The sequence below is a fragment of the Antennarius striatus genome, chromosome 14 (assembly GCF_040054535.1).
Source record: "Antennarius striatus isolate MH-2024 chromosome 14, ASM4005453v1, whole genome shotgun sequence".
Taxonomy (NCBI): domain Eukaryota; kingdom Metazoa; phylum Chordata; class Actinopteri; order Lophiiformes; family Antennariidae; genus Antennarius; species Antennarius striatus.
Window position 1 is genome coordinate 17166361 of NC_090789.1, and position 12821 is coordinate 17179181.

General features: G+C 40.5%; 1 protein-coding gene across 1 annotated transcript; it reads right to left on the reverse strand.

Annotated features, from left to right (window-relative positions):
* Positions 1-230: 230 nt before the first annotated feature.
* eloa (elongin A) lies at positions 231-11367 on the reverse strand. The gene is made up of 12 exons (XM_068333018.1): positions 11116-11367; positions 8063-8119; positions 7835-7947; positions 7026-7582; positions 6346-6686; positions 6026-6137; positions 4609-4761; positions 4146-4243; positions 3129-3309; positions 2818-2950; positions 1722-1873; positions 231-1623 (listed from the first exon to the last, which is right to left on the reverse strand). The coding sequence occupies exons 1-12, from the start codon at positions 11185-11187 to the stop codon at positions 1562-1564; spliced, it is 2031 nt and encodes a 676-aa protein (XP_068189119.1). The 5' UTR covers positions 11188-11367; the 3' UTR covers positions 231-1561.
* Between the last annotated feature and the right edge of the window lie 1454 nt (positions 11368-12821).

A 12821-nucleotide genomic window follows, 5' to 3' on the forward strand; every position in this document is an offset into this window, starting at 1 on the left:
TATTCATATCATATTTATGATGGTGTTTATTACTCATCTATATTTGCAATGTAAAAACCAAACAAATGTTGACAAATCCATGCGGACTAAAATGTGCAAAAACTGACTTCAAAATGTAGCAACAGTATAATTAGAAAATCATAAAGGTATAATAAATATAAGCATTTGTGTACTTTAAATGTGTTCTGTCATTTACAGAGGAAATCATTTTTCAAGGTTTCACAGAATGTTTGTATTGGTTGATAAATAACAAAACAATATTCAAGGGCAAAAAGTCAATTTTAATAAAAATGACCATATAACATGTTTTAAAATCTAATAAAATTACAATTGTGAATCTACTTTCTTTCAGGCCCATGTTGGGCGCCAGGTCCCAGTGTTGAAAATAAATACGTCTCATGATTGTTGCAGACTTCCTATCAAACTTCTTATTATTAAATTTCCATGTTGGCTCTTTGTTTTTGTCACAGTGAAGCAGATTTAAACAAGGACACACTCAACAGCAGGAAAACATGTATGAAGCCACAGCAGGGTTAAAATAAGTATAAAATAACATGTTTTTTTGCTTGTTTTGATTCTTATAAAGTCAAAAATTATGTATCTGTCGGCCACATAATTCATCATCTCATGAGCATCATACAAGCCGTTAAAGGAGAAATCATGAGCAAAAGATTTTTCCAATATAGTGTATAATTTTGGTGGAACTGAAACATTTTTATATATAAAAAGTAAGACTACCTGATTCATTGTCAATTCCAGTTTAAAAGGAAATTCATGTGCTGGAACATGTATTCTTTTGTTTCTTCTCGCTAAAGTGAGATGATAGATGATAATGAATACTGCTCTCAAGCCTGTATAATCACCATGAAGCTGCACCCAGCATCTGGTCAGCCAGGTAACGTCTGTCAGGGAGCCCCTCTAATGCCACTCTCGCACATTATTTACCAAATTACTAAAGTTAAGCCTTGTTTATACAGACTTTCATCTGATTCACATAACATCCATGACCTCTATGACACACAGAATTATAAGTATTACTTACAGTCTAAAATGTTTTTTATGTTTCAAATATATGACATGTTCATTAAAAGCTTTTTAAGTGCTGGCAGGTGAAATCTGTTACTAATGGAAAGAGTCAGGCTCATTATTGATGTGTTTCCAGCCCTGATGTTGTTAGGTAAGCTAACAACACTGCTGCTGGCTGTAACTTCATGGGGTGTACAGTTCATTTCATCTTTCTATTCCTGCTACAGAACAAAAAAAGATCAAGTGTTTGTGTGTGCATCCTTTGCGTCTTATATTAAAACAGTACCGTTTTAATTTTCCTCTGACAGTCACTGAAGATTTAAATACATATATGAAAACCCCCCTAACAGATACCACCAATTAAATAAATAATAAAACCATTTTTCCATTGATAATGAAAATTAATTTGATATGCTTTCTAGGTAAACTTGACGGTGGTGTATGTATGAAGGGACGAAGGGATCTTCAATAGCATGGTTCTAAAGTTAAATTAAAAACAGCTGGAATTCATAAAATACATTCAGTCTTTTTCACACTATCGGCGGGAAAATCTATTCTTGAAAGCTTTGATAGTTTTGGCCATCATGGGGGCAATTTCTGCAGGATGAAAAGAAACAGAGGAACAGAAGAACTCAATATAATTCTAGTTCTGTTTACAATCCTGAAACACAGTTCTGCACCGTCAACACACTCACTTTTAACCTGTGGCTTGTCCCGAGCAGCATGCCCAACTCCTCCTCCACCTCCTCCTGGTGTTAATGAGCGAGATGAGCTTGGAGGAGGCTCATGCTGTGAGGAGGAGAAGCGGCTTGATTCACCAGAACACACAATGGTCGCTGGCCTTATCCTGAAAAACACGATAAGAGGCAAAAGCAATCGTACCAAATCTAAACTTAAAGTAAATGCAACAAATTATTGATCTAAATCACAAAACATAGAAAACAACAATATATATTCACTCATTTATTGTCTACCGCTTCATCCGCTGTCGCGGGGAGCTGGAGCCTATCCCAACTGACTGAGGATGTGAGGCGGGGGAGACTCTGGGCACGATGCCAGTGCACCACGGAGCCACACAGGGACAAACACGCATACACTCACACCTATGGGCAATTTGGAACAGCCAATTAACATGAAGTGCATGTTTTTGGAGGTGGGAGGAAGCCAGAGAACCTGGAGAGAACCCATGCAGACACGGGGAGAACATGTAAACTCCAAACAGAGCGGGACTCAAACCCAAGAACCGCTTTGCTGTGCAGTAACACTACTACTCACTGCGCCCCACTCAATATTTCACAAATGTATATTTAAATTATTATGTGAGATGATCAAAAAAGGAAGCCAGGTGAGTCCTGTCATTTTCATTGAAAACACTTCAGGAGGTTTGTTGTGTTTCGACCCGTCAAGTCATCTTTTCCCCACCTCTCATTTCTGATTATTTTAAAAATAAAACAGTGCCACCCTGTGGGGAGGATGTGTATGCAAACTCCACCACCATGGAGCGGCAGGGGGCCTAACCATCCATTTCTCTTCTGCTACTGGAAGCTAAGCTGTTGTGTGTATAGTAATGTATACTGACAAAGATACTGATATGAACCAAACGCTTCGAGTTTGTGAATCAAACACTTCAGTTTGTGAATCAAGCTTGTTTTATAAACAGCTGGTCAGGATTTTTGGTTCTGGAGGTGTCGAAACGTGAGAAATCCTGCCTGACACTGGGCTCACATGGTCCATCGGTTTACACTGTGTATTTATGTTGTATTGTGACAGCGTCAGCTGGTGTGTACTGACTTGATGGGAGCTGCAGCGGCTGTGGACGCAGCTGTAGACGAACCACTTGTGGTGCCAAACTTCTCCTGCCGGCGGCGGACGTCACGTGGCGGTTTAGCAACGGAGTTCACAAATGCCATCTTAACCTGCCGCCCTGCCAAGACAGCAGAATAAATTTTAAGTAATCTGTGTCCTTTTTAAAGATTAAGAAATATTAGCACATACCAGATCTTGATTAATGTAAAACAAAAAGCCATTAAACCTGCGATAAACAGGAAGGAGAAATGTGACAAACATTTAGAGCCAAAAAACTCCCGCCAGTAGTTTCCTACCTTTTGGCTTGTTGGCGTGCGCTGAGGAGATGTTCTGTGTGAGCAGCCGCAGTCGTTCCTCGCGCTCGTCGTGTAGCCTCAGATACATCTCCCTCCACGACTCGTATTCTTGAGGAGACTCTCGCTTAAAGTCACGCTGACAGTGACGCATCCACAGCTCGTCAGAATCCTCAGTAAACCACTGAAAGAAGAAGGACCAATGACGAGGGACCTCACTATTCTACTCTTCCTACTCATTTCACTTCTCAATCTATAGGTTGCGGATGGACGGTGAATAACTTAATGCCTTGTAAAACTAAGTCAATCAGAAAGATTCAGAGGTAAAATGTAGACAATGCATAATGACAGAATAACAGGAATGTATCTGCTGCTCTGAGAGGGAGAAAGATGTCATTTCATCAAGGCTGTGCAGCACATTCACCTTCAGGATGTTGGCTGATGTGCTTTGAAGTTTTTATTTGAATATTTTAACATGTTTATCAAATCAATGTTTAGCCTTTTGAGTGGCCAGATTATAATTTTAAATGTACAGCCTACCTGTGGAAGAAAGGATTACTTTTTCCTTTCTTACACCAATGGTTTTAATGAGAACAGTTGTCAGGCACAACCTTTTCTACTTTAAAAATTGCACGATGAGGCACAAAAGTCTGAAGGTTTATCAACTCTCAACACTTTGTGACATGAAAATCTGATCAGACTGTAGTGTTCATTTGGATGAAGCCTTCATTCAAGAAACACTAGGGTCAAATGTTCTAGAGTGTGAGGAACACTGACGTTTCAGACTTGGTTTTAACATGAAGGTTAAAATTACATTTAGGTACAGAACAGAGTGCAGGTTAGAGATACACTACACTCTTCTCTGAAACAGACTGTTATTTGTGTGTGTGTGTGTGTGTGTGTGTGTGTGTGTGTGTGTGTGTGTGTGTGTGTGTGTGTGTGTGTGTGTGTGTGTGTGTGTGTGTGTGTGTGTGTGTGTGTGTGTGTGTGTGTGTGTGTGTGTGTGTGTGTGTGTGGTACCTGGTTACTCTGCTCAATGCGGTACAACTGCTCTGGTGTACATCGCTCTAGCACAGGTTCTAGGATCTCAAATGGGACTCCACCCACCTCTGCGATTGCTAAAAAAGCACAAGAATGTGTTTTAGCCAACTTTACATACCAGCTGAGTAACAATGGGGGAGTACATGGCTGTCAGGAACTATTCAGTTGATTTTTAAGACTTTCTCCTTGTGTTTGGGTTTTTGCAGAAAGCCTTGCTCTTTTTTTTCTACACATGACATAAAACTCTTGAGTGGCATTTAATCTAAAAATTAAAATAACACAAATACCACATTAAATCCACATCGTATGGTGTGTAAAGTTGTTGAACTTCTCTGGGCATCAACGGAAGTTCTTGTGCTACTTACTGGGATACTCAAACTGCGACAAATGTATTGTTCCTGGTGTATCTGCACAGAAATAATTACAAAGCAGCTCCACTCACAGTCAATGTTGTTCTGCAGCACACGGATACACTGCTCAAATAAGGTCATCATCTTGGGCAAGTAAGAAGTCTTAGCGCCTGAGTAGACCGACATCTTAGAGTTGAATCGCTTCCCTGTGAAGCCAGCATCCTCCTCGTCATTGTGGAAAGGAACTGAAAGTTAAGGTTGATACCACAACAGAGAGTAGGATGAGATCCTGGTGAGTGGACTTAAACAGCTCACAATCACAGAACAAGAACAAATAAAACACAGATTCCAAAACTGCTGCGATGCTTTAACATGGTTCATCCTCGAAAAAGATTAAGTCGTTCACAAGCACAAGGTTCACTACCCACGATTCAATATAGGATCTCACCTATGGGCTAATGTTGGGACACACACTTTGTAAATAATCACGTTTTGGTTGTTTTTCAGGGCCTGAGGGAGACACGGTGGTGCTGCTCCACACGTAGGGAACGCTTCCCACTGGTGGGCCCCAGGGAGGCCAGACCTCAGGACCTTAATCAGTCTCTGAGGTTTGTTGAGCTTCAGGTTATTTTGCTTTGGATACATCACCATGGTAACATTTACTGCACACCTGACCTGGTCCAGAGGTTATGTTTAGTTTTTCAGGTAAAAGTCTGCACTACTTTGACTCATTCTTTTCTTGGTGATATTCTCTATGAGCAATGTCAGTAAAGGGAATATGTTTTATATACAGTGCTTTGCGAAAGTATTGGCCCCCCAAGAACTTTTCAACATTTTGTCACATTTCAGGCTTCAAACTTTAAGATAACAAACTGAAAATATTTTTCAAGAATCAACAACATGTGAGACAATCGTGAAGTGGAACCAAATTTATTCAACATTTTATATTGTGTTTAGAAATAAAAAACTGAAATGTAGGATGTACAAATGTAAGACCAAATAACACGTAGGTGCACTCTGTGTGTCATTGTTAGTCATTTAGGTCAACATTGGAACATTCAGAAGTCATCAGGGAACTTCTGGAGTCGGTTAGCTGAGCTGAGAGAACAGGGGGCCAATATTTTTGCACATCCTACTTTTCAGCTTTTTTTTAAACAATATAAAATGTTGAATAAATTTGGTTCCACTTCACGATTGTGTCTCACATGTTGTTGATTCTTGAAAAATACTTTCAGTTTGTTATCTTTAAAGTTTGAAGCCTGTAATGTGGCAAAATGTCGAAAAGTTCTTGGGGGAGGCCAATACTTTTGCAAGGCACTGTACCCTATACTGATGTCACCAAATTAAACTCTGTAATTACAGCAAACAATCTGTAGACGAAGCATTTTCGCACACCCTTCATTATGGGACAGCATCGAGTCTAGAACAAGTGGATTCTCACAACTGAAATACTTAAAATGGAACAATAAAGTGGCATAAATGTGACACATTTTTGAGGTGAGGCAGTACCTTTCCGTCTCTGAGGAGACAGCGGTGTAACGTCGATAGAGGGCAAAGGTCTGTAATTTGGTTGAATGGCTGGAAGAGGAATTTCAGGAAGCGCTGGAATGACCTCCACCACCTGAAAACATTGAGTTTATTACTGAATTGCAACAAGAGAGATCTGCAAAGAACTTCAGTAAAACTGTTTGTGCAAAATACTAGTTCTTAGAGAAAATGTGCAGATAAAGACACAAACTAGGGAAATGTGAGGTCACACAAGTGCAAAAGGTTTGGAAATAAAAAGTATAATGATCAAATGTTTTATATCATTCTCTCGAGATTCGTACCCTCTTGCGTTTTTCAGGTGTTGCTGCTGCTTGACTGTTGACTTGTCCTGAAGAGGGCTTCTTGTTGCTTTGAGTGCCGTTAGCTTTGCCCCCTTTAGAGGAGGAGGACGAAGAGGAAGAGGAGGTGGGCACAGGAAGAGGGATGTGTGTATGATGGGAGGACAACATGAAAGATGAAGACTGAGCCGTTCCGCTGTGTGACATGGATGATGATGCCTTCTTCTTCTTTTTCACGGACATTGGGGCGTCATACGTGAGAAAAGACTCGAAGGACATGGTGGGGGTCTCAAAGTCTTCTTCCTCATCCTTGGATGGAGAGTCTTTCTGCACCCACAGTCTCACTGGAATCAGAACCATATAGAGTGCGACATGGGAATTCAAAATTTGCATTATATTCTCTGTATCGAAATTACTCAAAGCACCAGAGATGAAAGATAGTCAAACTTCAAAGAGTCCTTTGATTGAAGTAGGACTACAATTAATGCCTCCTCTGACGTCTGAAAGTCTTACATCTACAGTATATATATGATATCCATTTATCTATCTGTATATAGATCGATTGATACCCTTCAGGAATCTGTGCTTGTAATAAAAAAACAGGTGAACAAAAAGGGAAATACCCTTAACCCTTGCTATCAACAGAATAGAGCAGCCCTCTTCCATCACCCCAACACACTCACCATCTCCTCCTTTCTTCTTCACCTCCTTCTTACTCTCATGTGTGGTGGACTTCCTGCTGTGCTTTGCAGTCTTTTGACCTGGACTCTGCTGCCTTTCTCTTGGTACACTTCGTTTCTTCCCTTCACCGCCTCCTCCTCGACCATCAGCTGTCTGTGCGTGGCGTTGCCTCTGCTCCTCTCCTCGATCCCTGTTTCTGTCACTGTGATGGTGGTTTTTGGTGGGGTCTTTGTTTGATTTGGCGTGACGAACCTCTTTGCGAGGAGGAGGAGGTGGACTAGGTTCAGGTTCAGGCTCAGGCTCAGGTTCAGGTTCAGGGCTGTGGTACTCATCTGACTGATAGCGTCCGTGTTGTGGAGAGCCGTATTGTTTATGTTGAGGAGGTGAAGGTGAATAATTTGAGTGGTAGCCTCTCTCTTCCTCCTCCTCTTCCATGTAAGAAGTGTCTTCCTCAGGGGAGGGTCTCCTAACGTGTCTGTGGACTCCGACTCCGTCCATCTCTGAGCCTCCAGAGTGTGTGTGGGACCGTGGAGCCTCTCTCACATGGCTGTTGGTGGATCTAAGGGTAACACACAGTAAAACACTGTTAGGTTTCACACAGTTTATCCGATGCACCTCTGGTTTGTTGGTAATACTGAGTACAATCATCATCCTTCATTGACTCTACATCACCGGTTCTTAGCCTGAGGGTTGGACGTTAACTGGAAGCCGGACAGAGACTCAAGAAAAACTGCTTTTTCCTCTAACATTCCTCTCACTCCCTCCTACAGTCCTACTGGTGCAGGTCATGGCTCAGTAAAGAAGAACGAACCTGTCAGCAGATTGAGGAACCAGTTTCTTCCACTTTGCTACGAGGTTTTTTGCCACCTCTCCAGCTACTTCATGTTTCCTGAAAGAATTCACAGTCTTCCCGATTCCAGTCTCCTACAAGAGAACACACAACTTAGTAAAAAAAAAGACAGTGATAACCTTTTCTTATATCAAACAACTTGGCAACGTCAGCCATTAGCAGATGCTCAAGGATAAATTATATCCTTACCACCAGTATGTCAACAGTCATGGGAAGTTCACCCAGTCTTTTGAAAGTTTTTAGTAACTGTAACAAAAAAAGAGAATAACACAAATTATCACAATGATTCAATATAATCATGAATCCTTATTGTCACCTTCACAATGGTGACAGTTGTAGGTTTCAAACCCTATTTGTTCTCTTAAAGCAGAGAAGTTGCCATGAAGTTCTTCATCAGTTTCAACTGGACTGTTGGGTCGGACCACACGGGTCAGCCTTTGATCTCAATCTGCATCAAAGAGGCCCGGACCCCCATGACTCTGTCTCTGGTTCAGTGCTTCTCCTCCCTTGGACCTCTTTGATAGACACCGACCACTGCAGACCAGGAACGCCCCACGAAACCTACATTTCTGGAGATGCCATGACCCAGTCATCTTACACCACAATTTGGTCTTCATCAAACTCGCTCCAATCTTTAATGCTTTCCAATTTCTCCTGCTTCCGACACGTCAACTTGAAGGAAAAAATATTTGCTTGCTGATGAAATCCTCAAATTGACCGTCAGGCCTTGTGCTGGAGCAGTGGTCCTGGGTTCCTCCTGGTGCAAGTGTGTAGGATGATCTAAATACAGCAGGGGCCACTGCCACAGACACCATCCACTGAGTCATCAGGAGCTGCCCAGCCAATGTCAGGAGTGCATACTGACACACATGACCCGCCTTGGTAGAGGGATTGTAAATTGAGGGACACTTAGCAGATAAATAAACTGATCAGGCCGGCTGGAGTCAGTGGTGGTGGTTGTGGAGAAAAGCACTCGTGGATGGGGTCAGTCACCCTCAGCACACTGTGTCTGTCAGTGGCTGACTCTCCACATTTCTTTCATGATCAATGAAGTAATTGATATAACTATATGTTTCTCTGACTCACTTGACGTGTTTACGTTTCAGTTCTAACCCTGGTTCTCCCCTCAGGTATGACTGCATGACAACTCTGCCATATGGCCAACCTCTGCTCAAATTATTTTGGCTTCATAACACCCCTGAGCAAAATAAACCCATGTACGTGATTGTAACCGAACCCTTCCTGACATTTAGATTGACACAGCAGCAAACACTCAGGCCTGCTGGGGGACAGGTATTGAGTACACTGGGCCCCATGTAATACTGTCACTGGGGTTTGTCAGCGCATCACACTGGACTGCTTTACTTTGGAACCTCCGACGCATTTCAGAAAAAGAAGAAAAAAAAAAGAAAAAAGAAAAAGAACAAGATAATCTCCAAACAAAGCTTAAGATGGACGTAGTTTATTAAGATTTATCTGCATTTAAACGTCAACATTTTAGAGCGGATCTTAGAGCAGTGATAGACAATTGAACTCAGTTTGCGGTGAGGATCGCAGCCCTTTGTGCGTGTACTGACGTCCGAACCAACGTTAGCTAGCTACAAAGCTAACGGCTACTAAAGCCTACCACATAAAGGTTGTCTTTATTGATTTTTGTCAGATAACCGATAGTGCATCGATATACAGTACATACACCACACAGGTCTGACGGCTGTTAAATGGTGACTAAAAAGCTCAAGGAAAGACAAACAGTGAAGAGAAAGAACCGTAAGTGTTATGACGTCACATGATGCGTTCAGAACTGTAGGAATGTCTAAAGCACCTCAGATGTTTTCATTTGTTTTCAGTGAATCATTCTGAAGGGATCAGGACGTGACAGGATACAGCTCACGACTGTGACCAAGAATAAACGAATTTGATTTGAACAGTGATATAAATTCTTTTGCAAACTACAGTAGATAGTGAGAGAAACATCTGATTCCGTCGCAAACAGCTGTTGGAAATGCATGTAATAATACTTTTGAAAAATTCAAATATGCAGCAAATCCCAAATACACGCATACATAATATGTATTGGTACTGACGAAGAGAGTAAACTGTGATTTATTAAAGCCTAGAAGGTTTGAAAAGAGTCTAGCTAACAAAAATGCTACTATTTCAATGTTTTTGCAGAAATTTTAAGAGCAGGAATGAAACCACAAATTATTTATTTTAAATGGAATTAATGTACGTATTCTATTTATCATGACTAAACTAATTTATTCATTACAAATTTCCCCACTGTGGGACAATTAAAGGTTTATCTTGTTTATTCTGATCTGAATTTAATGTTTTTATGCTAAGCCACTTCAAAAGGACCTTGCATACATTTCTGCTGCCTTGATTCATATACAGTACTATGTACTGTGTGTGTATATATATACATATATATATATATATATACATATATGGATGGATGGATTGATTGATGGTGAAAGACAGAAAGAGAGAGAGGTGTTCTACCATTTGGAAAACAAATGCACGTTTTGCTGTTTCTGGCATCATGCTGTGCTACTGTAACATACTACTGTAACATCTTCATTTTCAAGTTGGGGATGAAAAAAATCCAATATTTTATCTTGATATCATCGATTGAGGGAAACTGAGGAAAATTTCATTTTTCTATGGTCACTTTTCAATTCATTAATTTAGCACAAAAATAAAAAATCAGAGTGCATTCTATCTCTGTACATTTGAGCCCCATTATCCTACCTTGTTCATAAACTTTACAGATGTGACACATTAACACAGGTCGATTTTCTTCTCTACAACTAAAACAATTATCAATAATGAAATCCAACGGTTGTATTTTTGAATTTAATTTTTGATATTTTCAGTATTGCACATAATATACATTGATAATATTTTTTTAGTGTAATGGAGACATTCTAAATGAGTCTAAATACAATGTGAGGTAAATTGACCTTTACAAGTGAAAAATCTAAGCAGGTCTTCATGCAATTGTTATTTGTGCTCGACAGTTGTTTAAAACAACTCAAACACAATCGAATCCAGGGTGGTGGAGGAAACTGGGAGGACGGAGCTGACAGCGGGCCGCAAATGCAGCGTTTAAAAAATGGATGCGACTTTTGGAGAACCGCTGACTGTGGTTTCGGTTGGTTACCACAAACAGACAGACACGTTTCTGTAGACAGTTGTCTAGAACATCCGAGCTATCTACGCTACATTTAACCAGTCGTTACCTTTCGAGGCTCTGGATTCTCCTGAAGGCGAGCCTGAAGTCTGTCTACTGCTTCCAGCAGTTCCTCCGCCATGTTTACTGCTGGCACCCTGTCGCCCGGAAGCGAGCCGGACCTGACCGAACAGAGGAAGAAGCAGAAGGAGGTTCCGCTGGGAGACTCACCTCCACGGCGAGGTAGAGCGGCGTCACGGCTATTCACGGTTTAACTAAAAAAAATAAAAAAATTTAAAGTTTCGTGTCTTCAACATAATCCCGCATCGAGCGTGTCACCAAGCTTTGCTCAGGGCTGTACAGACTAAGTTGAAGTTTGTAAACAAAGCCGGAACTACGTCACGGAGCAGCTGACGGCGCACGCGGGGGACGTCATCTGTCAATTGACGTACGTGAAAACGCTGAATTGGCGTTTTTATTGTCATGATACATGGAAATCATTGAGCGTATCAAACGTCTTGATTAGAATTAAAAGGTTTATTTTAATTTAATGGTAACTTTACAGCGACGTCAGACAAATAGGCAGTGATTACGTAGCGACGCTGAGAGGCTGTGATTCTTGGCTGTTTGAATTGATCTATAGTATCTGTAGATCTCCAATATAATAAGGTTTTTATACTCTTAAAATGATCAGTTATAGAAAATTTACAATTAATCACTCTGTAACATACCAAATCCGAGTGAAGACAAATCATTTTCATTGTCAATTAGTTATTCTTATTATTCATTAAATTTTTTTGAGTGAGTGATCATTTGTGTAAATGTTTATTCTTTAAAATGTAAAACATACAACATCTCAATTCCCTGTAACCAGCGCTTCAAGATCAGCAGATAAACTACACTATTTACACTAATATATTTAGTAAATCTTCTACACTTTGAACCTTTAACTTGAAGAATTCCTTCATGAAACCTTGGCAAGTGAAAACAATTACAATAGTTGTTTCCAACATAGTTTCCAAGTGTCCTGTCCTTTTTCTTCCACAGTGATTGTCAGATTATTATTTCTACATGTGAATTATTGTGTCCTCTTCCTTATTATCTCAATATGTTTAAAGTGTGTGTTTTCCCTGTTTTGTTGCCAGTTTGTCAATATTTAACATCACATCTTGTGAAATGTTCCAGCCATTATTCCTTGTAATTTTTGACTCTTTTTGGTTTTGCAGGTGTGTGTTTTCTTTCTTGGTCCTTACCTTTTAAATTTGGGGTGTTTCTTTATGTTTGGATTTTTTTGTACATCAATATTATTTTCCCTTCTTTTGTTAAAATGTATTTATTAAAATTTATTTTTTTTCCCAAAAACAAGCAATAACAATCTCAACACCCAAAAAAAGACAACACAAGAGAATATGATAAGTTTACTTTGTGACAGAGGCTAGAGACAGTTTTTGAGACTAACTGTGTAACACACACACACACACACACACACACACACACACACACACACACACACACACACACACACACACACACACACACACACACAAAGATTGCAACCAGCTCCAAAACCTGAAACCCCGAAGCCATTGGAGGGTGAGGTGGGGTTTGGGTGAGCAGAAACACGCCTCCTACGGGATATTTTTGGAGGGGAGGGCGACACAGGGTGCCTGTATTTGGAAGTGTAGATGAATGTTGGAGGTGGAAAGAAGAGGGTCTGATCTGATCTCAAGTAGGTGTGGTTGGGTAGTGAGTTTGTCATGCGCTGCTCTCATCAGA